This window comes from Panulirus ornatus, chromosome 2 (assembly GCF_036320965.1).
Source record: "Panulirus ornatus isolate Po-2019 chromosome 2, ASM3632096v1, whole genome shotgun sequence".
NCBI lineage: Eukaryota > Metazoa > Arthropoda > Malacostraca > Decapoda > Palinuridae > Panulirus > Panulirus ornatus.
The window spans coordinates 87,946,302-87,972,102 of NC_092225.1; the positions used below are offsets into that span (position 1 = coordinate 87,946,302).

The 25,801-nt window shown below is 44.3% G+C and overlaps 1 protein-coding gene across 1 annotated transcript; it reads left to right on the top strand.

The window, feature by feature from the left end:
* Positions 1–3,527: 3,527 nt before the first annotated feature.
* Positions 3,528–9,876, top strand: LOC139758051 (uncharacterized). Its single transcript, XM_071679105.1, has 4 exons — positions 3,528–3,659; positions 4,684–5,818; positions 7,178–7,350; positions 9,424–9,876. Exons 2-4 carry the CDS (start codon positions 4,739–4,741, stop codon positions 9,653–9,655), a joined length of 1,485 nt encoding a protein of 494 aa, XP_071535206.1. The 5' UTR covers positions 3,528–3,659; positions 4,684–4,738; the 3' UTR covers positions 9,656–9,876.
* The last annotated feature ends 15,925 nt before the right edge of the window (positions 9,877–25,801 follow it).

The following is a 25,801-nucleotide window of genomic DNA, read 5'->3' on the forward strand; positions in this document are numbered from 1 at the left end:
CCCTTTTAGTCGCCTTCTACGACACGCAGGGAATACGTGGGAAGTAGTCTTTCTCCCCTATCCCCAAGGATGATATATGTATATATATATATATATATATATATATATATATATATATATATATATATATATATATATATATATATATACACACACATACGATGATCGGCTGTTGGCGCGGCGATGATCACTGGAGTTCGACTGTATAAACAACATGGAGCAGGGTGCAGGGAGGGCGCCTGCTGGCGGAGAACCTCGGCTGTTTCTATGCAGACGTGAACACGGACACACAGCACACCTCTCTTTCCTCGCATCTCCCACTGCGACCGCTGAGGGAACGACGGAAACTCAGTCTGAAGTAAGAACAAGAAGCTGAACCACTTCAGTAAAACGGTGCCATTTTTGAGCACGACGGTACGACCTTTGAGCCTGACGGTGCGACCTTTGGGCTCGACGGTACGGCCTTTGGGCTCGACGTTACGACCTTTGGGCTCGACGGTACGACCTTTGGGTTCGACGTTACGACATCTGGGCTCGACGGTACGACCTTTGAGACCGACGCAATGGTGCAATCCCTGGATAGAGGAAGCTAGCCTTTTGCCTTGACCTTTTCCCCTGAGCGAAGCGGTGTGTGTGTGTGTGTGTGTGTGTCTGGCCTCTGGTCTGATCAGTAAAGGTCGAGCTTCAGTTCACACTATCCTACACAAGGGTCACGACGTCGTGTTCCAAGGGGTCGCCACTGTCGTGCCTGATGGGGTTGAGAGGAGGAGGAGGTAAACAAACCGACACCTCTAAGATAACAAGGAAGGTTCTACCCCCACGTCAACGACTGTTATCGGAAGAGTAGGAGGATAAGGCCAATACAAGAAGGACGGCAGAACTACAGCACAAACACACAGCTGTAGTTCCTGTACTACCAGTCGTACAATGTAACACAACAGCTGTGAACTTCAGTGAAGGTCAGTGAAGGGTATTATGAAGTAACTGTTAATCTTATAGACTAGGCGGAGTGATGTAGAGTCTAGTAAATGTGTGAAAGACATATACCATGCACTTGGAGGCACCACTGGTGTGAGTGACGGGAGCAACACTGGTGTGGGTGATGGTGTTGGTTTAACTAGCACCGTTCCCTCGTGTTCCTCACGGTAATACGTGAATTAGTTGCTCAAGATATCAGTCATCCATGTTCAGGTTATCAAGGCATTTTGACTTGCTTACCCTAGGTCTTGATCATGTAGGACTTGCTTACCCTAGGTCTTGATCATGTAGGACTTGCTTACCCTAGGTCTTGATCATGTAGGACTTGCTTACTCTAGGTCTTCATCATGTAGGACTTGCTTACCCAGGGTCTTGATCATGTAGGGCTTGCTTACCCAGGGTCTTGATCATGTAGGACTTGCTTACCCTAGGTCTTGATCATGTAGGACTTGCTTACCCAGGGTCTTGATCATGAAGGACTTGCTTACCCTAGGTCTTGGTCATGTAGGACTTGCTTACCCTAGGTCTTGATCATGAAGGACTTGCTTACCCTGGGTCTTGATCATGTAGGACTTGCTTACCCTAGGTCTTGATCATGTAGGACTTGCTTACCCTAGGTCTTGATCATGTAGGACTTGCTTACCCTGGGTCTTGATCGCGGCAAGCCTATGTCAGCTTGGTATCGGTGCAACACGGATCCAGTACACACAATGATGAATATATTACCGATAGCGTTATGCTTACGGAGTGACTCTAATGTGATGCGTATAAGTACAGTATCAACAGGAGATAACTATCTCTCTATTTACTATTCTCGACTCCATTGTCATTCATATCATGTTGATTAGGCACACACACACACACATACATACACACACACACACAACACACACACACACACACACACACACTACAAGTGCAAAACTCTCTTCCCATGACACTCTCCAAGGTGAAGTGGTTAGCATTACTGACTATGAGTTAGCACGAATATGCTTGGGGTTGGGCCCGCTTGGGGTTCGAATGCTGTTAGCGGCACACACACACAATCTTCGCCTCGGCTCTGGCCGATAACTGGGTATCTGGCTTAGGCTGTTGCTGTGTGTGTGTGTGTGTGTGTGTGTGTGTGTGTGTGTATACCTATCTGTAATTACCCATCTGTACTGTGTGGGGACGATGATGCTGTAGATATCACTGAGATATATAGTAAATACCTTAATATAATACTAAAGGATCATGACCCATCCAGAGACAAGAGTCCTGATGACCCTTCAATCATACGTATACCTCAAGATATGTATACATACGCTTAATGAACAACTACTACTTAATAAACGATTACTACTCAAGTCGTTGGAGAATGGGAAAAGGTGTCAAAGGAGTTGAAAAAGGGGCAAACGTCATACTAGTCTAAGGGAGAGTGGGCTAAGGGAACGCTTTCTCTCACGAATCAAACATCTGTCATGATTTCGAGAGGAGACGAAGGCTGGACGAGGAGTTGCAGGGAAGGAGAGATTCCTGCCTGCCAAGTCCCTCACCCGAATGGTTACTCATGACAGAGGCAGCTGAACTACAGTCTAAAGCTTGAGGCAATGTCAGAGAAAAAGAGGGTGCGATCTATACATCTATTTTCTGTACCTATAATTTCTGTCATACGCCCAACAGAAACCAAAGTATCGCTCGAGGCGAAGCAGTAATCATCACAGGAAAAAAAAATCCAAAAGAATAGCCTTCATCACAGTCCAGACAACACTACTAAAATGCCATCATTAGCGTTAGATATCTGAATATCTGGATAGCGAATGAATGAAGTTCGTAAATGAAAATCTCCGAGAACTACAGTAAGAGGATATAAACAGGTGAATGTCCGGACACTAAATTTTCGTTTAAAACAATGAGAAATCAAGTGTTTGAATAACGTCCATGGAAGCCACATGAGCACATCTATATCTAACACTTTCCCAATAGATTTGACGAATCGAATCTTCTAAATAACGCAAAAATTTCGCCTTGAGTTTGATATGAATTCTAATATAATTTTCTGGATAGATTCTGAGTCTGATATGAACAGTTCTTCCTGGATATGTTCTGATACATTTAAGAAGACTTTCGTTTCGCTTGTTGTGATAGACATCTACCAGACTCCAAGTCTTCTAGATCTACTGTGATCATTCACAGTGCACTGAACTTGTCAGTCGTATTCATTCTTGCAATGGGCCTGTTTAACACGAGTCTTATACATAACAGTTTTCAGTAAGTCCTACACAGTTTACTAGAGACTAAATCACCTCACCCTCAGATATTCCCAGTCAAGAATTTAATCATCTGTAAATATACCTTACCCTGAAGAGCTTAGCTCCTAATGATTATGCTTCCCACAACAATACAGCTGAGAGTTATATACTCTGAATAAAGATCTTGACATATTATGAATAACACCAGAGTTAAACCTGAAGCTTTATGCCTGAAAACCGTAGGAGATCAAGTTGTTACCTTGTATCTTCCCTCCCCTACAGGCGATGATGACCCTCTGCAGGAGCACTGGGGGCGCTGTGGCGGACGGTGCCCTCGTTCTTTGTGAGGGTGGTAGTGGTGGTGGTGGTGGTAGCGGGGTGTGGTGGTGGCAGTGTTGGTGGTGTGGCCTCTGGCTTCTCCGCCACTCCTCACTCTGTGTTTGATATCACGTGAGTATCACCTTCACCATCACGATGATGCTTGTATCTCGTTCGCTTAATGTATTCACAAACTGAAAAAAAGATAATGTCGTTATAAACTGTACTGTAATATTGATACAGTAATACAAGACTCCAACCAGTGAGACCAGGTGGACTTGCTGGGTTGGCTATAGGGGTTGGTTGTCATAGGTTCAGTGTATACGATCAGGTCTGAACGAGTATGATAATCAATGATACATGAGAGAATGCATATGAGCGGATGTGGCAATTCTTAATCTGTTCCTGGCGCTACCTCGCTATCGCAGGAAACGGTGGACGAATACGAAAGAAACTATGTAAAGGAGGAGCGCCAGTGTAAACATACAGGTTATAGTGTACACATATTTACAGCAACACACATGCATGACAGTTCTGGTCAGCTGCATCATGAACATTACTCCCGCTGTGCAGCTTAACTGTCAGCGCCGCCCGCTGGTTGCTGACCCCTGGGTCCCGCTCTACTTGCCGTGTGTGTCGGCTGACCACACCAACAGCTAACCATTCTTACATTTACCTCAGTCTTTTGAGCACGACCTTTGCACACGTCGGGCGTGCTCAAGGGTCGTATCGTATTGCCTCAGAGATTAATCGCATAACCTTTAGCTACGACAAGTGTTCACAGGAGGTAACATATATTAACTTCCTTCCCACCTCAGTTTCTTAACAAACAACTGAAGGTTGAGAGAGAGACAGATATGCTCCGCGGTTAAAGGTATATAGTCCTCGTAGGAGGCGCTGTCTACCTAAGGTATTAGCTCTTTTTCACAATCTTCATAACACTTTAGATCCCACGCGATCACGACGTTATAGTATGAAGGGTGTTTAGCTCACACCTGAAACTGGTCGCCAGCAGCCACGACTAGAGGCAACTTTGTGAGCATCATCTTGATGTGTAGAAAATATTATACCAATGATAAAGACAGTAAGGTAGATGGGTTATGTTGCCTCAGTTTGTACCAAGGATAATATGATTCACCTTATCTCTCACCGACAGGACATTCCAAGAGCTGCATGAGCTGAGACCCACGTTATCAGGAGGTGAAACACTCATGACCAGGACCCTGCACAGCGTGAGGGATCCGCCCTGGCACTTGGAGACTGGAGACTCAGGTGTTCCCTTCCACGATAAGGACACATACGCGTCCTCCTCCAACACAGTCAAGTCTTCGCCGCCCATAGACGACTCGCTCGCTCACTGGAGACGCCTTAAAGGAATCTTCGCCAACATGAAGTCGATCCTGGCGAGCCTGTACGGGGCGGAGACGGGATCGGGCCGCATCCTTCTCGCGGCCTTTGACAAGATGGAGGCGGTGGGAGATGCCATTCTCATGATCAATACTTTTTACAAATCTCTTGATCCTGAGCTCCTACAATATCTCCACCGACGCGTGGGATGTGTCTGGGGCGACCTTACCGAGGGGAACCCACTGCTGGGCAGACTTACGCTCCCCAACATCACTGAGGCGAGGGAGACGTTCGTTCCCCAGATGCTCGCGAAGTTGGGTCACTTCCTACATCATCAGGCGATGACCTTCGTGGACGAACTTGACTTCATCCTGGAGCTGATGAAGGCGTCTGGGTTCACCGAGGAGGAAATATACTTCATCTTCCACCTCCTCGATCTTCCCAAGACGTCGGAGGCCAGGCAGGCGAGGGAGGATAGCAGCCAATTTGTCTCCAACGTCGGGTTTAGGAGGGACTCACACGGCGGGTATGGATATGTCGCCGGCGGATACGGACAGTCGGGCGGCGGATACGGACACCTGGGCGGCGGATACGGACAGTCGGGCGGCGGATACGGACACCTGGGCGGCGGATACGGACACCTGGGCGAGGGATACGGACACTCCGTTGGATATGGGACAGCAAGCAGAGCCAGCGGTACGGGGTATAGTGGTAGTGGCGGCTACGGGGGTTACATGCAGTATACGCCCAAGCACGACCCCTTCGTTGTACTGGCTGGCTTGGCCTTCCTGACCCTGTGCTCCTACGTAACCTACCTGATCCTCTCCAGCATCCACACCAAACGCAGCCTGGCGGAGCTGCCGATGGCCCTCGACCTCTCCGACGTACCAGCTCTGGTGGCTGTGGTGGAGGAGGCTCAGCAGGTGTACAGCCCCAGCGACCAGGTGAGGAGGACCTGTTGGTAGGGAGGTTGTCCACACCAGAAACTGTTCTTAGGCCGCAGCTTTGTCCTGCTGGAATGCAAGGATCCCACTGTTCAAATAGCATTTCTCCTGCATGTGATTTCATGTGATCTTTACATTCGTTTCCTCAATGCACGTAGCTGTGATCTATCGTATATCTATTCTCTTGCATGTGCTCTCTTCAAGAGCCGCTACATGTGCTGTCGTACACGTCTAAAGAAAAGGATTACTTGGAGAACATTGTCTTCCCCACCGAACTACAGGTGTGTTGCCTCTTCTGTATCCAATATTACAGGCGCGTGCAGAAGCTAACAGTTTCTTTTTTAGTGTCTTATAAATGAACAAATTTTCTGAAAACTTTATAATGTTTTTACGTGCGTCAGTTTTTTCTGTAAATTAATCTTTAGTATGAAAAAAAATAATTTAAGTATTCCTAAAGATAGAAGATATATAGTTTGAGGTCAAGATTTTGACTGGAGAATGAGGCCTAACACATAATACAAAACAAATGGATATCGTAAGAAACAATACATAGTATCAGACACAGTATCTAGTGATCAAACATAGTATCAGATACAGTATCTAGTGATCAAACATAGTATCAGATACAGTATCTAGTGATCAAACATAGTATCAGATACAGTATCTAGTGATCAAACATAGTATCAGATACAGTATTTAGTGATCAAACATAGTATCAGATACGGTATCTAGTGATCAAACATAGTATCAGATACAGTATCTAGTGATCAAACATAGTATCAGATACAGTATCTAGTGATCAAACATAGTATCAGATACAGTATTTAGTGATCAAACATAGTATCAGATACGGTATCTAGTGATCAAACATAGTATCAGATACGGTATCTAGTGATCATCGTGTATCCTATCGTACACAAATAACTTTCGTGAAGTGTAGATACTGAAAATTCCATCATATCCAGAAAGGACTAAATCCAGCCCTTCACCTGTTAACTGTATCACTATCACCTACAGCAGAATATAGCTACATATAGCAGAAAATTGCTACGTACAGTACATAATACAGTATACATAACTGTCATGGTACAATATACATAGTGGTCTACTCACAAGGAGTATACAAATTTCGTCTGCTAACTGTATCACTATCACCTACAGCAGAATACAGCTACATACAGCAGAAAACTGCTATATACAGTACATAATACAGTATACATAACTGTCATGGTACAATATACATAGTGGTCTACTTACAAGGAGTATACATATTTCGTCTGTATGAGTTTTCAGACATAATCATGTGTGTCTGATGGAGACCACCAGAACCTCACCTCCGTTTCCCATACTTTGCTGCAGGGATCCACGGGCGTCTCTAAGGCCCTCTCCCTGGCCTACAACGACCTGTGGAAGTCCTACAGGAAGGAGCCCGAGTCCGGGGCGTGCGTCAGGCAGTACCTCTGCCAGAAACTCTTCCTGCCGGGACTCCCTCACCTCCAGCCTCCCGACGAGGCTTTCTGGAGCCTGAACGTGTGAGTCCTCCATTGTGTGTTTGATCCGTGTTGCTCTGAGGGTGAGGAACTGGTCGTAGAAACCCTTCATCTGGGGCAGACTCGTTCTTGCAACCTGTAATGCATCAGCAATGATAATAATGGTGGACATCTGATGAAATGGAAGACATAAAAGTAATGGGAAACATATCAGTAATGGGATACATATCAGTAATGGGAGACATATCAGTAATGGGAAACATATCAGTAATGGGTGACATAACAGTAATGGGAGACATATCAGTAATGGGAGACATATCAGTAATGGGAGACATATCAGTAATGGGTGACATAACAGTAATGGGTGACATACCAGTAATGGGTGACATATCAGTAATGGGTGACATACCAGTAATGGGAGACATATCAGTAATGGGAGACATATCAGTAATGGGTGACATACCAGTAATGGGAGACATATCAGTAATGGGAGACATATCAGTAATGGGAGACATATCAGTAATGGGTGACATACCAGTAATGGATGACATATCAGTAATGGGTGACATACCAGTAATGGGTGACATACCAGTAATGGGTGACATACCAGTAATGGGTGACATATCAGTAATGGGAGACATATCAGTAATGGGAGACATATCAGTAATGGGTGACATAACAGTAATGGGTGACATAACAGTAATGGGTGGCATACCAGTAATGGGTGACATAACAGTAATGGGTGACATAACAGTAATGGGAGACATAACAGTAATGGGTGACATAACAGTAATGGGTGACATAACAGTAATGGGTGACATACCAGTAATGGGTGACATAACAGTAATGGGTGACATAACAGTAATGGGTGACATACCAGTAATGGGTGACATACCAGTAATGGGTGACATATCAGTAATGGGTGACATACCAGTAATGGGTGACATACCAGTAATGGGTGACATACCAGTAATGGGTGACATACCAGTAATGGGTGACATATCAGTAATGGGTGACATACCAGTAATGGGTGACATACCAGTAATGGGAGACATATCAGTAATGGGTGACATAACAGTAATGGGTGACATAACAGTAATGGGTGACATACCAGTAATGGGTGACATAACAGTAATGGGTGACATAACAGTAATGGGTAACATAACAGTAATGGGTGACATAACAGTAATGGGTGACATAACAGTAATGGGTGACATAACAGTAATGGGTGACATAACAGTAATGGGAGACATACCAGTAATGGGTGACATAACAGTAATGGGTGACATAACAGTAAAGGGAGACATACCAGTAATGGGTGACATAACAGTAATGGGGGACATAACAGAAATGGTAGGTATACCAGTAACGGGAGAAATATATGTAATGGAAGACATATAAGTATGGGAGACATATCAGTAATGGGAGACATCAGTAATGGGAGACATACCAGTAATGGGAGACATATCAATATTCAGTATATTATGTGCAAAGTGAAATCCTAGAAACAATTGTATGTGAGAAAATCCCTCGAATTAGCAAATGTATTTCTACTTCAGGTTACTCTCCCACCTCACAGGGGCTTTCTTCCCCAATGTTCTGCAGTCTTCCCTCTCTATCCATTCTCCTTCACGTCTCTCTCTCTCTCTCTCTCTCTCTCTCTCTCTCTCTCTCACACACACACACACACTTACTGGTCTTCCCCTTCTGTCTCTTCTCCCTCACAGGTAACTCCTCCCTGAAAGTTGTAGTCCTAACTACAACTCCTCCATCAGGGTTGTAGTCCTAGCTCTCCCCTTCTCCTTAACTGCTACCTCGTCTTGCACAAACGCAGTCCCTACACTCCCTCAGAGTCAGTAGCACCCATCCACTCCTCTGCTGACACTTTTCCTCTTACCTTCTGCTATGTTTCATCTCTCTAACAATCTCTATTCAACCACGTTGTCTCTCTCTCTTCTCATCTCTTCCTCACAGTCGTATGTTTTTACCCTTCATCTTGTCTCTCCTCGGAGTCTCTTCTCTTGCCCTTGTAGTCATCCTCTTCTGTCTCTCTGTCTCTCTCTTCTTCCTCACAAGTTCTCTCCTTCATACAGTCTCTCTGGTCTCCGTCCACAGCCTGAGCCTGGCCCAGGTTCTCGGGGTGACCGGGGCGGCCCGATCCGCTGACCAGCTGTACATCGGAAGGTTACAAGGCCACCGAGGACCTAGCGCCACCTGCAGGAGGTCGACCCCACAGTGCAACGACCTCGGGAGTGACACTAGCGCCACCATGCCAGTAATGAGCATCACCGACGAAGATACAGCGTCTGATGGGCAGAGGTTTAAAGTAACGGCTGAACCTAAATAAGGAGGATGAGATACTGCAATGGGGGAAAAAAAAAAAATCTGAGGCATTCAATCATTTTGTTTTCTTATAGGCCATGACTAGCGTATTCTTCCCTACTTATATGTCTTCAACCGTTTGGATCAGAACCGAAGAAATGAAAGTTGAAGTACAAACGATAATGGAGAATATAATAAGGCAATGAAGCGCTGATAGAAACTCATCGGGTATATAGTAAATTTTGTGGATTGTTTATGCGTTGTAGAGTTTGAACCGTGGCAGGTGTGTGGTGTGTGGCTGTGATGACATGATCAGGTCTAGGGACACATTATGAACCGTGGCAGGTGTGTGGTGTGTGACTGTGATGAGATGATCATGTCTAGGGACACATTATGAACCGTGGCAAGTGTGTGGTGTGTGACTGTGATGAGATGATCATGTCTAGGGACACATTGTGAACCGTGGCAGGTGTGTGGTGTGAGTCTGTGATGAGATGATCATGTCTAGGGACACATTGTGAACCGTGGCAGGTGTGTGGTAGTGAAACGATTGGTACAAATCGTGAATCCTGGCAGGCAGGGCGATGGTCGGTCAGGTCATGGATAATAATACATACATCAAACTATCTACAGAGTATGTCTGCCTATAACTAGAATATAATTCACACAAAGTTTGGTCGCTGAGCTCAGAGAAGCGTAAAGAACTACGAGAGGAGAGAACAAGATAGATGGTACCAACATTATGAAAGCTGAGTTACAGTGTAAGGGTAAAGACTATACAGTCTCCCAATACAGAAGAGAGAAAAGTAAGGAGTGACTGGGAAAGATAATCAGGGAGCAAATGGAAGACTACTTGTAAAGGAGACACTTCATTACTGAGAGACTAACACGAATCCAGGGAAAGTAGCAAATCTCTTAGACTGATCAATCTGGATGATATGAACATAGACAGGCAGTACTATTCTTATTCATTAATTCTTCTATTCATTTTTTTACATTGAAAATAGAGAGGAAATTGGCCCCAGCCGCTGCACTTGCCACTCAGTCATTCCATTTAAGTAGTAACATGTGGGGGAAAGTGTCAAAATTAGCCAGTAGGTCTCCAAGACATCAGAAATGCTACAAACCAGTTGATATAATGCATTATGTCTGATATTTTCATGCAGCTAATGTTCAGATGAATTCATCGTAAATAAAAGGGGCTTTTTTGTGTGTTACTGAGTGGGTCACATTGTTTACCAAACGTGCCAGACCTTTCCAGTAATATTTTGCACCACCTCCCACCCACTTCTCCAAAACCTACACTCCCACACACCCAAAGCAAGAATTCAGAAGTGGAAGACTTCTCAACTCTCAGTAAAATGATGAACTGTCTAGATCCACGGATTATACATAGGATGGGGTGAAAAACTACTCGGTGTCCAACGCCATATGCAACAAAGTGAAGCGGGATATATATATATATATATATATATATATATATATATATATATATATATATATATATATATATATATACACGGATATTAATGTATGTATGGTTCATGGTAAAATGTCTGAGGATTGGCGGAATGCATGCATAGTGCCATTGTACGAAGGCAAAGGGGATAAAGGTGAGTGTTCAAATTACAGAGGGTTTAGTCTGTTGAGTATTCTTGGTAAATTATATGGGAGGGTATTGATTGAGAGGGTGAAGGCATGTACAGAGCATCAGATTGGGGAAGAGAAGTATGGTTTCAGAAGTGGTAGAGGATGTGTGGATCAGGTGTTTGCTTTGAAGAATGTGTGAGGAATACTTAGAAAAACAAATTGATTTGTATGTAGCATTTATGGATCTGGAGAAGGCATATGATAGAGTTGATAGAGATGCTCTGTGGAAGGAATTAAGAATATATGGTGAGGGAGGTAAGTCGCTAGATGCAGTTAAAAGTTTTTATCGAGGATGTAAGGCATGTGTACGAGTAGGAAGAGAGGAAAGTGACTGGTTCCCAGTGAATGTCGGTTTGCGGTAGGGGTGCATGATGTCTCCATGGTTGTTTAATGTGTTTATGGATGAGGTTGTTAGGGAGATGAATGCAAGAGTTTTGGAGAGATGGGCAAGTATGGAGTCCATTCAAACTTACCTCCTAATTGACTTGTCCCTCAACCCTACTGTACCTAATAACCTTGCTCTTATTCACATTTACTCTCAACTTTCTTCTTTCACACACTTTACCAAACTCAGTCAACGGCTTCTGCAGTTTCTCACACGAATCAGCCACCAGCACTGTACCATCAGCGAACCACAATTGACTCACTTCCCAAGCCCTCTCATCCACAACAGAGTGCATACTTGCCCCTCTCTCCGAAACTCTTGCATTCACTTCCCAAACAACCCTATCCATATATATATATATATATATATATATATATATATATATATATATATATATATATATATATATATATATATATACGAGGAGAAGTGGGAGACCAAATTGGAGGTGGAAAGATGGAGTGAAAAAGATTTTGTGTGATCGGGGCCTGAACATGCAGGAGGGTGAAAGGCGGGCATGGAATAGAGTGAATTGGATCGATGTGGTATACCGGGGTTGACGTGCTGTCAGTGGATTGAATTAGGGGATGTGAAGCGTCTGGGGTAAACCATGGAAAGTTGTGTGGGACCTGGATGTGGAAAGGGAGCTGTGGTTTCGGGCATTATTGCATGACAGCTAGAGACTGAGTGTGAACGAATGGGGCCTTTATTGTCTTTTCCTAGTGCTACCTCGCACACATGAGGGGGGAGGGGGATGGTATTCCATGTGTGGCGAGGTGGCGATGGGAATGAATAAAGGCAGACAGTGTGAATTGTGTGCATGGGTATATATGTATGTGTCTGTGTGTGTATATATATGTGTACATTGAGATGTATAGGTATGTATATTTGCGTGTGTGGACGTGTATGTATATACATTGTGTATGGGGGTGGGTTGGGCCATTTCTTTCGTCTGTGTCCTTGCGCTACCTCGCGAACGCGGGAGACAGCGACAAAGCAAAATAAAAATAAAAAAATAATATATATATATATATATATATATATATATATATATATATATATATATATATATATATATATATATATATCGCTGACGTCGAAGAACAGCGCCCAGGTACATACTTCGTGAGAGTTGTAGAAGACGACTTGGAGACTACTATAGTGGCTATGGAGCACATAACAGAAAATTGACTCATAGATTACTGATCCAACAGTCTTCGTCTCACGTACGTAAGCAGCGAGGTCTCCATGGATCATTTCCCGCCAGGCTTACATAAACCAGTGGTTGTGGAGTAGAGTTAGTTACTTTCCCCGGAATCACTTTAACCTGAAGTTAGCTACGTTCTCCTAAGTTAGTTATCTTCTCATGGAATCAGTTACGTTCTCCTGGAGTTAGTTACCTTTCCCTGAAGTGAAGTACGCTATGGAGTTAGGTATCTTCCCCTGGAGTTAGTTACGTCTCCCTGGAGTCAGTTGTCTTCCCCTGGAGTTAGTTACCTTCACATGGAGTCAGTTACTTTCCCCTGAATTCAGTTAAGTTTCCCTGGGTTAGTTACGTTCTAGAGAAATTTGAAAACTGTGTAACAGCATCCTATTGATTATATCGTTAATATAGTAAACTAAATAGTTACGATGACACAGCTAACCATCAAATCTATATAAATAATAAGTAAGTACTTTCGGTCACATAATTTCTCAGTACAGAAGAAAACCGCCATCACTGCACTGTATTACATTCACAGTGGACTTAATACACGCAACGGTAATCAGTAAGGGCTTCTTACTCTGACTCAAAGCCAGTGGTAGGAAAAGAAAAGACATGCATAACTTACTTTCTATTCCCATTTTCTCTTTGTCGGTTAAGGCCTGACTGAGTTGAGGGTCGTAAACTCGACACTTCTCATTTTTCAGACTACGGAGGGTGATGTGTCTATATGTCCGTCCGTCTTACTAGTATGTATAATTTCTTTAATTATACTTTTTTTCCTCCTAAATGATAATGGGTTTTACTTCTGTCCTACTGCACTGACCCAGGACTTGCTGTCTCGACAGATGTTATCAGATACTATAATTAAGGGAAATGTCTTCGCGGAAACTCTACTGGGTTTCGAACCTTCCGAAACTGTCGTGATGGTTCTCCTGGTGTCGAACCTTCAGTAACCGTCGTGATGGTTCTCCTGGGTGTTGAACCTTCAGTAACCATCGTGATGGTTCACCTGGGATTCGAACCTTCAGTAACCGTCGTGATGGTTCTCCTGGGATTCGAACCTTCAGTAACCGTCGTGATGGTTCTCCTGGGATTCGAACCTTCAGTAACCGTCGTGATGGTTCTCCTGGGATTCGAACCTTCAGTAACCATCGTGATGGTTCTCCTGGGATTCGAACCTTCAGTAACCGTCGTGATGGTTCTCCTGGGATTCGAACCTTCAGTAACCATCGTGATGGTTCTCCTGGGATTCGAACCTTCAGTAACCGTCGTGATGGTTCTCCTGGGATTCGAACCTTCAGTAACCGTCGTGATGGTTCTCCTGGGATTCGAACCTTCAGTAACCGTCGTGATGGTTCACCTGGGATTCGAACCTTCAGTAACCATCGTGATGGTTCACCTGGGATTCGAACCTTCAGTAACCGTCGTGATGGTTCTCCTGGGATTCGAACCTTCAGTAACCGTCGTGATGGTTCTCCTGGGATTCGAACCTTCAGTAACCGTCGTGATGGTTCTCCTGGGATTCGAACCTTCAGTAACCGTCGTGATGGTTCTCCTGGGTGTCGACCCTGGAGTTGGTCTTGTTATTTGTCTTGTCGCGTGTTGGGAGGGCATGGGTCATGGTGAAGGCGCGTGCACGTCACACATTATACTGTACATCCCAGCTGCTCACCAAGCCAAGAAGACAATTTTCCTGGATGAGCAGCGGGAAGTGCACCAGGTGTAAGCACACCAGGTGTGAGTGCACCAGGTGTGAGCACACCAGGTGTGAGTGCACCAGGTGTGAGTGCACCAGGTGTGAGTGCACCAGGTGTGAGTGCACCAGGTGTGAGCACACCAGGTGTGAGTGCACCAGGTGTGAGTGCACCAGGTGTGAGTGCACCAGGTGTGAGCACACCAGGTGTGAGTGCACCAGGTGTGAGCTCACCAGGTGTGAGTGCACCAGGTGTGAGTGCACCAGGTGTGAGTGCACCAGGTGTGAGCACACCAGGTGTGAGTGCACCAGGTGTGAGTGCACCAGGTGTGAGCACACCAGGTGTGAGTGCACCAGGTGTGAGTGCACCAGGTGTGAGTGCACCAGGTGTGAGCACACCAGGTGTGAGTGCACCAGGTGTGAGCACACCAGGTGTGAGTGCACCAGGTGTGAGTGCACCAGGTGTGAGTGCACCAGGTGTGAGCACACCAGGTGTGAGCACACCAGGTGTGAGTGCACCAGGTGTGAGCACACCAGGTGTGAGCACACCAGGTGTGAGTGCACCAGGTGTGAGTGCACCAGGTGTGAGCACACCAGGTGTGAGCACACCAGGTGTGAGTGCACCAGGTGTGAGCACACCAGGTGTGAGCACACCAGGTGTGAGCACACCAGGTGTGAGTGCACCAGGTGTGAGTGCACCAGGTGTGAGTGCACCAGGTGTGAGCACACCAGGTGTGAGTGCACCAGGTGTGAGTGCACCAGGTGTGAGTGCACCAGGTGTGAGCACACCAGGTGTGAGTGCACCAGGTGTGAGTGCACCAGGTGTGAGTGCACCAGGTGTGAGCACTCCAGGTGTGAGTGCACCAGGTGTGAGTGCACCAGGTGTGAGCACACCAGGTGTGAGTGCACCAGGTGTGAGTGCACCAGGTGTGAGTGCACCAGGTGTGAGCACTCCAGGTGTGAGTGCACCAGGTGTGAGTGCACCAGGTGTGAGCACACCAGGTGTGAGTGCACCAGGTGTGAGTGCACCAGGTGTGAGCACACCAGGTGTGAGCACACCAGGTGTGAGTGCACCAGGTGTGAGTGCACCAGGTGTGAGCACACCAGGTGTGAGTGCACCAGGTGTGAGTTTCCCGCAGCTGTCGGTAGAGGAGGTCGTGTGTGCGGATAATGGTGATCACTGATGCCAGACGACCTCATTAGTTGCCTCACAAGCCTCGTTCTGTGGGTGGGTCGTTGTAGGGGGGTGCTGGGTCCGCACGACTACCTACTGGGTCGCCCACACCCAAGGTAACAGTTACCAGTCACTGCCTACAACCAGCCAACCCTCACAAGGTTCTCAGTCTTCCTGTGTTGGTAACGATGTCTCTATGTTCTCCTCCCGACATCAACAGGATTCTTTAACTTCTAATGTCTTTTCTTAATGACTAAGATTCTGATCTACTTTTATAAAGGAATAGAATTGGATAATTTTCCTCTTTTATCCATATTTCTCTTTATTCTTAACCCTTTCTTATGTTCCACTCCACAGTGAGTAGTCGTGTTTATGACTGGAGCCTTGGACGTAGAGAAGACAAGAAAGAAAACTGGTACAACTGATTCTCTGGAAGACCATAAGAGACGCACTACTTCCCTTGAATCTAAATTGTAATCTATTCTGAAGCATTTCAGTCCCATTACATTGCTTTAGAACAGAATTTACCCACGTCATTAACTACATCTTTTTGAATCTGGGACACACCTCTTATTCTTTTGCTGGTGAAGACCTTCCTGACGGAGGGCAGGGTTCCCCGCGGCGCTACAGGGCATCAAGAAAGTAACAATTTAAAGAGGTTTCGTGTGGCAAACAACTTGTTACGCTTGAGTGTGTACAGCCGGGGAGCTGCAGCCTCCAGAAGCAGGTTACGGTTCCTCCATGATAAATCTCTGCCACAGCATCACCTTAGGATCCACCATGGCAGATCGGGCATTCGTTCGTAATATATATATATATATATATATATATATATATATATATATATATATATATATATATATATATATATATATATATATTTTTTTTTTTTTTTTTTTTTTTTCATACTATTCGCCATTTCCCGCGATAGCGAGGTAGCGTTAAGAATAGAGGACTGGGCCTTTGAGGGAATATCCTCACCTGGCCCTCTTCTCTGTTCCTTCTTTTGGAAAATTAAAAAAAAAAAATGAGAGGGGAGGATTTCCAGCCCCCCGCTCCCTTCCCTTTTAGTCGCCTTCTACGACACGCAGGGAATACGTGGGAAGTATTCTTTCTCCCCTATCCCCAGGGAAAAAATATATATATATTTTTTTATTTATTATACTTTGTCGCTGTCTCCCACGTTAGCGAGGCAGCGCTATATATATATATATATATATATATATATATATATATATATATATATATATATATATATATATATACACACATATATATATATATATATATATATATATATATATATTTTTTGCTTTGTCGCTGTCTCCCGCGTTTGCGAGGTAGCGCAAGGAAACAGACGAAAGAAATGGCCCAACCCACCCCCATACACATGTATATACATACGTCCACACACGCAAATATACATACCTACACAGCTTTCCATGGTTTACCCCAGACGCTTCACATGCCCTGATTCAATCCACTGACAGCACGTCAACCCCGGTATACCACATCGATCCAATTCACTCTATTCCTTGCCCTCCTTTCACCCTCCTGCATGTTCAGGCCCCGATCACACAAAATCTTTTTCACTCCATCTTTCCACCTCCAATTTGGTCTCCCACTTCTCCTCGTTCCCTCCACCTCTGACACATATATCCTCTTGGTCAATCTTCCCTCACTCATTCTCTCCATGTACCCAAACCATTTCAAAACACCCTCTTCTGCTCTCTCAACCATGCTCTTTTTATTTCCACACATCTCTCTTACCCTTACATTACTTACTCGATCAAACCACCTCACACCACACATTGTCCTCAAACATCTCATTTCCAGCACATCCATCCTCCTGCGCACATCTCTATCCATAGCCCACGCCTCGCAACCATACAACATTGTTGGAACCACTATTCCTTCAAACATACCCATTTTTGCATTCCGAGATAATGTTCTCGACTTCCACACATTCTTCAAGGCTCCCAGGATTTTCGCCCCCTCCCCCACCCTATGATCCACTTCTGCTTCCATGGTTCCATCCGCTGCCAGATCCACTCCCAGATATCTAAAACACTTTACTTCCTCCAGTTTTTCTCCATTCAAACTTACCTCCCAATTGACTTGACCCTCAACCCTACTGTACCTAATAACCTTGCTCTTATTCACATTTACTCTTAACTTTCTTCTTTCACACACTTTACCAAACTCAGTCACCAGCTTCTGCAGTTTCTCACATGAATCAGCCACCAGTGCTGTATCATCAGCGAACAACAACTGACTCACTTCCCAAGCTCTCTCATCCCCAACAGACTTCATACTTGCCCCTCTTTCCAAAACTCTATATATATATATATATATATATATATATATATATATATATATACATATATATATATATATATATATATATATATATATATATATATATATATATATATATATATATATATATATACCTAACTTGAACTTCAGCAAGTGCGTCATCATTCTCACATACTGCACTCATCCGTACAACCACTGGGAGTACATGGGAACCTCACTGGTTATGATCCTACCCCTGCACTTGCCCAGTGCTGCCACTGACCCATTTGTCTATTTTCCAGTAGGGAGTGTGACCTCACCCAACCCAGCTTCCAGTACCATATACACCTAAGGGTACATGGGATAAATAGATGATAGAAAATGTGTTGATCTATGAACAAGATTATCTGCTGGAGGACAGTAGATGGTGAACTGAATTCTTGAGAGTAAATAAGTGAAGACAGAGGCGTTCTTAAGGGCAGTACGTGAATATGCGCTGTCCATTTAACACTAATCACACTGTCCTGGTATGACAAGAACATCTGTTCTACGTTGTATGTACGTATGTTGAACGGTCTCACATGTACGTTCGTATATGTTCTTTAGATGAATGTTGTTATAGTGTTGTATCATGTATTGTTTTTCTTATGATGTTTTACGTATTTTTGCTGTTTGTCTTTCCTGGGTTTCACTGAGCAACGATCACACATGCTAGATCCAGAGTGTGTAACATACACTTCAGAGATAAGTGTTTACACAACGTATGATCTACCTGACGTATCACATCGGTTCGTAAAGTCGACCCGTGTTTCGTTATCGTGTAACCCTAAACTTTATGAGACGTAATGAAAAGTGGACTGAGAAGGACCTTTAGATATATCATCACTTTACTTATATGTATATAATCACTTCATCTTCCTCGAAGGTACGAGTGAGGCGAGAATGGAAGGCGGAATCATGTGCAGTTTCTCGACTCCTCCTCAGCCTTCAGGGGATCCAGGTTGGCACGTGGAACGTATCTAACAGCTGAAGGCATCGGCAAACCAGAATAAACAACCCCTACCCCCCAACCAAACACGGCAGCTGGGGTACGGAGAGAGGGGGGGAGCGGGGGGGGGGAGGGGGGGAGTGGGATGTAGGGTTAGGGTCCTACCTTGGTTGGGGAGGAAGAGGCTTGCTCGCTGGTATGTAATATCAAAGGGCAAAACAAGATCCACAACTGGTTTTCTAAAGAGGTTTGTTGGCCATCTTCGACAGAGAGAGAGAGAGAGAGAGAGAGAGAGAGAGAGAGAGAGAGAGAGAGAGAGAGAGAGAGAGAGAGAGAGAGATTAAGGAAGGGCGTATTTTCAGAAAAGAGTTGAGAGGGAAGGAAGGAATACCACCAGCATCTTTGTAGATCTGAGGAAAATATGGAATGCTCGGCCGACTGACCCACACAAACAACCCAAACAAAACACACACAAACTCCGTGTGGTCTGGACCCACTTCACACACACACACACACTCACACACGGGATGAGTGCGTTGTGATAACACGCACCCACCCTGAACGTAACCTCTTTTTCTCGAAGGACGAAGCGAGACAAGTGGTAAAATTCAGCTTTATGTAATCCAGAATGAGGAAAAAGAAGTATTACTCCGCAAAAAGCACCGGTCAGATTGGCTGAAGGTCGGTAGAAACCGGTGTGGTTACATGTAACGAGGGGCAACCATGTAACGTAAAACCTAGTTACAAGTAACCAGGTTACCAGATGATTGAACTATAGAACTCTGATCTATCTTCACGCCCAGTGATGCTATATTACATATGTCAATGTGTCATAAATCAGAATATCATTTTTTAAACTTCGAATTTTCTTTAAAAATACAAATTCAATGAAACAATGACAGAAATATAGATTTTATATACAACTCTACTTTCACAATAATAAGAGTATCTGCTGACTTTACTTGTACAATACTACGAATATTTCTTATACGTAGACTCTGCCTGAAGTCCATTAATCAAAACTGCGCGTAGGAATATCGTACATCTGCCATCTCGCCAGTGTCTTCGACCAACGGGTTCTGTCCATAGTGGAACACATGACGCCTCCGCCCATCCTGGACAAACACTTAGTAAACGAAGCCCCCGTAGCCCAGACGAGCGGTATTAGTGAAGTGTGCACTGGCGCCTGGAATCAGCTCCAATAACGGCACCCAGTCATGGTCGGCTGCCGAGGATCATATGTACAGCACAACGGTGGCATCATCATCAATGTGTGTGTGTGTGGGTAAGGCGGGGAGCGGAGTGCTGTACCACCTGGGTAATGTTTCTCACGTCCGTAGAGGACGTGGAGGAAAACGAGACACAATAATCATGGTGTGTGTGTGTGTGTGTGTAGGGCTGAAATTGATACGTCGTTTCTCTTTTTTTTCTTAATAATTCATTGAATAAATGCTGGGGGATTCATGCAGCGTCTCGATGTTTCTTAGAATTAAAACCATGATTACTGCTAAGAAGTTGACACACTGCCATGATTTCTATATTCCTAAGTCTACCGCAAAATGAGGGATTACCCATGTAATGTCAGCATGTTTTAAATCTTACTTCACTGCCAGCCCTATTCCAAGCCAATCCACACATCTGATCTAACACATATTTAGTTTCATGGTCAGAGAGAGAGAGAGAGAGAGAGAGAGAGAGAGAGAGAGAGAGAGAGAGAGAGAGAGAGAGAGAGACTCAGTAATGTAGTATTTCTGGAAAATCAAGTTGGTGAGCTGAGCCTCGTTCATTACGTATTTTATTGGCGTCGTTACAGTCATGTGAATGTTACGTCACAGTGCATCGGGGTCACCAGCTGTCAAGACACAGGAAAATAAAAACAAATTCTCTTCTTAATTCATTAGATATTTAAACTGCATGTTATTAAACGGCCATACACACATCGTCTTAATCGAAAGTTTAACGAATGATTCTTTGAACGTTTTCAAGACGGCAACGTTGGATGACGCTGAGGGCACAAGCATTTTGATAATAGCTTTCGTGAAGTAAGTGACATGCGTCCATCAGACGTCTTCCTGGAACATGTAACAACACTAGTTTCATCTTCTCTCGATCGGTACAGTATATAATCAGGGCATTTCCTTTCCCCGAAATTTAAAAACGTTATTTTTTTTTCCTGTGGATCCATACCTCCGGAAAACTCTTGCACATAAATTACAGTTGATTGGATATAAAAGTCAGAAATTACAACTGATTCTCTGGTTATTTCGCCCATGGTGTGTGTGTGTGTGTGTGTGTGAGTGGAGGAGGTGAGTATGTTCCCATGTTGATTCTGTACGTCAGTATTCATGAGAGGCAGACAGCTCCGTCAGCGGAGTCTGCTGCTGCTGCTGCTGTGTTGCCTTCCGCTACCAAGTCTAGGATTACAAACTGTGTGTGTGTAAACTAGGAGGGTTTTACAACCATGTTGCCCTGTCTGTTTTAACATAATATTATCATGCTTATCAACCTTGCGTACGCACACACTTCACCGTGCTTTAGGTACCCATTCACGAACCAACCCCAAAGCTGTGGGTACGAAGTATGAACTGCTGGGTTGGCTGTGAGCCAGCTAGCTACCCTGTCCGGGAGTCGAACAAGGAGTTAGCGCCTTGCCTATGGAGGCTGCGTTCGAAACCCTAGTAAATGACTTTCCTTCGTCTATCGCTTTTTTTTTTTTTTTTTAGTTAACGCGGTCGTGACCATAATATGATTATCCTCTCGCGTTCGTCTATTGTTCAAACGACGAGTTAAACAGGTCTGAATAATTAAAGTTGCTTCCCAATAACGATGCTTAATGATGATCTCTGTGAGTATGGAAGACGTGCAACCGTAACAGTATGACATACAAGAGATCAGTGGTAGGTATACAAGAGGCAAATATGCTTGAGTAATAATACTAAGCAGCGTGAGCCATGCTGTCTTGAAAGGTGCAAAGAAGCTGAAGGCCACGACGTTCGACGGATACGAACAAGTTCCAGCCATACTTGAGACATGGGTGGTTGTAGGCATATCTCAGGCATACTTGAGGGGCGCGGTGTATTACTGGATGAATTTCTTTTATAATCTTTCGCATGAAGAACTTATTGGTATATCTGAGAGAGAGAGAGAGAGAGAGAGAGAGAGAGAGAGAGAGAGAGAGAGAGAGAGAGAGAGAGAGAGAGAGAGAGCCAGACGTACTGTAGAGATGTAGCGAAACTGCAGTCCTACTCAAGATATAGTGAACCAGTAGTAGGATGTTTAGAAATGTATCAACAGTTAACGTCATAATGGAGATATAAGAGCTAGTGGCTAGTCTGCAGTACAAGTGGCTGTTCTACTGTCTTGATAGCAGAACAAAGTTTTGGTATACTGCAGGCAGAGAAGGAGCCACAAGAACATCGTTGAAACAAGTATTTGCTTATGAGAAAAGTAGCGACACAAAGAAAGACGATTTTAGCGCCATCCGCTACGGTAGCAAAAGTCGTCAGTGTACATACTAGCTATCTGCGTATCATCAGCTGTGTTTACTATTTTGACACAGGCTCTGAAACCCAATAACCCTCAATCCGTCCTACATAGCGTGAATGCGAAACATGTCTATCGACAACCACCACATCCACTACATACTGTCAGCGCTGTTTCTCTGTCCCATCGTGGAGAAAGGCAGGAACGAACCACCCAACACTCACCGGTGTGGTGCTCCCTCCCTCACTGCACCAGTGGCATGCACGGGAGTCACGGAGGTGTGGGTCCTCCAGGACACACTACTACAACCCCGAGGGTGATGCTATACTGACTAGGCTTAACAAGCTTAAAAAGACGGGTTGACACAAGTGTACAACTCTCTGTAGAAACCATCCTCGCCCTGACAATCACCTCTCCTCCCACACACACACACACACATCTCAAGGCAGCTAGTGTACCAGAGGGAGGGAATAGCACCACGGGAACACAGCAACATTCAAACGAATTAATATCGTAATCCAAGAGATGTCTGCGGCCAGCCTCCCACTCCAAGCCTGATGAAATAGCTATATATATATATATATATATATATATATATATATATATATATATATATATATATATATGTATATACATGTGTATGGGGGTGGGTTGGGCCATTTCTTTCGTCTGTTTCCTTGCGCTACCTCGCAAACGCGGGAGACAGCGACAAAGCAAAAAAAAAAAAAAAAAAAAAATATATATATATATATATATATATATATATATATATATATATATATATATATATATATATCCGCCCGTCATACACTGGGGCTTCCGTTGACGAGGAACAACCAGAACCACTGTCTGGACTCCCGCTGCTTCAGGTAATTGAGGAAGTCGACCAACCAACCCACACTAAAAATTCCACATTAAGAGAGAGAACTGATGAACCTACTATTACAAAATCCCGTTATATCGCTGTTTACCCGTGTGACTGGTGGTGCATCCTAGCAGTCGCCATCGTGAATGCGTCAACAAGAGCCAAATGAATTACGTACATTCTAGCATAGTTAAACATACGTTGCGAGAGCAGAAGCTGTGGATTTGAGTTCATGATATACACTGGCAAGGAAGCAGAAAATCGTTGTTATGTTTAACTCTATTTCCTTCGGCTGCGTTAAGAAAGAAGGCCTGGTGATAATCGTGTTGACTGAGATGTTAGAACGTGCTTAATTAAGACATTTAGGAACATTAGACATCGTTTATATTGACCTTAGCACCAAGACGTTTCACGTCACAGCTTTCAGTGTTCTAATCCTCATATTTTCTTAGTGTCTGTCTGTCTGTCTATGTATCTCCACGCAGTTTCTCTGTTCTACATTCACGTACAAGGACGTCCGGACGATCCTATACACTCCATCTACGTACACTCTGAGGGTAGTGGCCTCGACCGCTTGGGAGAGGGAGAGAGAGAGAGAGAGAGAGAGAGAGAGAGAGAGAGAGAGAGAGAGAGAGAGAGAGAGAGACCCCGTAATCCAGACCGTTACATGGCAGTCTTCCGATAGCAGGAAACGCTGCCGAGACAGCTTAAGTTTTCATATGTTTTTTGGGGGGTATGTGTCCTCGCGGGGGCCCCCTACAACTCGTGATCTATGGGGGGAGTTTGAGGGGTGGTGGAGGGGCTTTCGAAAGAGACCAGCTTAGGGCCCCCAAAGGGCAGGCCCTGCTTATATATATATATATATATCTTTCTTTTTCTTTCATACTATTCGCCATCTCCCGCATTAGCGAGGTTGCGTTAATAACAGAGGACTGGACCTTTGAGGGAATATCCTCACCTGGCCCCCTTCTCTGTCCCTTCTTTTGGAAAATTAAAAAAAACCGAGAGGGGGGATTACATATATATATATATATATATATATATATATATATATATATATATATATATATATATATATATATATATATATGGTAGAGTTATAGGGTGCAGGCGGGAATGAATATTTGATATGAAAAGGTCCTTTACTGACGAAATGTTCTGAGAAACTGACAAACAATAAGTAGGTACACATGGGTGATGATCGAAATGGTTCAACACGAAAAAAAAAAACATTAAAAAACACTACGCTGCGAGGAAAAGAGTAAGCGGAACTGCACCCAGCTGGAGGGTATAGAAGAAGAAAAGGAATGAGAAATAACACGAGAAGAAACTTTGATAACAATATCACGGCCATAACACGAGATTATCCCAAAGCTCACGTGATTTCATCCAGAGTAAATTGTCAGCGCAAGACCAGCTAATAATGCTGTGGGCTTCAGGGTTAAGAGTCGTGGAGGAAGAAGTAGAGATATGAGAGGAAGTTTTTTCTTTTCACGTTGGAGGCTCCAGTCACGAACAAAAGTCCACGTACAGGCTGAGCCTTACTTGAAGAGTAGAGAGGATTATAAGGTGCGCAAGGAAGAGGACAAGGAAAGTAATTACGAATTTTGGAGAAAGTGGAAAACCTCTCCTTTAAAAATGTGCCAGGTCATAGTTATTAGGGAAGACGTGAGAGGGTAGAGATTTCCAAAGCTTCGAGGTATAGCGAAAGAAACAGTTATCAAAACGGCCTACCCTTGAGTTACCAACGGCCCCACAAGAATGAGATGCAGCAGCTTGTTAAGTATTGCGTGGAGTAGCTAGTGGTGGGGGCACACAAGCAGCCAGCTCTCGGGAGCAAAAACGATAGTAATACCTATAGAAGAGGCGAAAGTGAATCAACACTGCGGCGTAGAGCAAGCGGGTCAAGTTTGGAAGTTAGCCTGGGACAGTTTATAACTCAGACCGCTTTCGACTCAACTCTGTCAAGTATGAATGCGTCAGGTGTGAGAGTAGTGGTTCATACAAGGACGAATCATTCCTTTGTATAAACGGAGCAACTGTTCAGAAGGAAAGAAATTTCGACATCTAAACACGACTCCCAGCTTTTTAGAGGCAGACTTAGCTATTTCCTTAATGTGGGGGTTTCCAGGATAGTGTGGATGTTACATCAATACCACGTGTGTACAATGAGTCAAGTTGTGGAATTATAGAACCGTCAAAGGAGAGACAAGAGTTGTTAGAAATTTTCGATAAAGATATGGGTAGAAAGTGGGTCTTGGGGGCATTAAACTAAACTAGATTTCGTCTACCATACTGAGAGATCCTGTTCAAGTCTAGTTTATTGAGGAAGCTGTGTCAAGACGAGATGCAGATCAGGTGAAAGAAGTAGGAGCAGAATTGAAATATTTTGCTGAATGCAGTATTGAGTCGTCAGCGTATGAGTTCA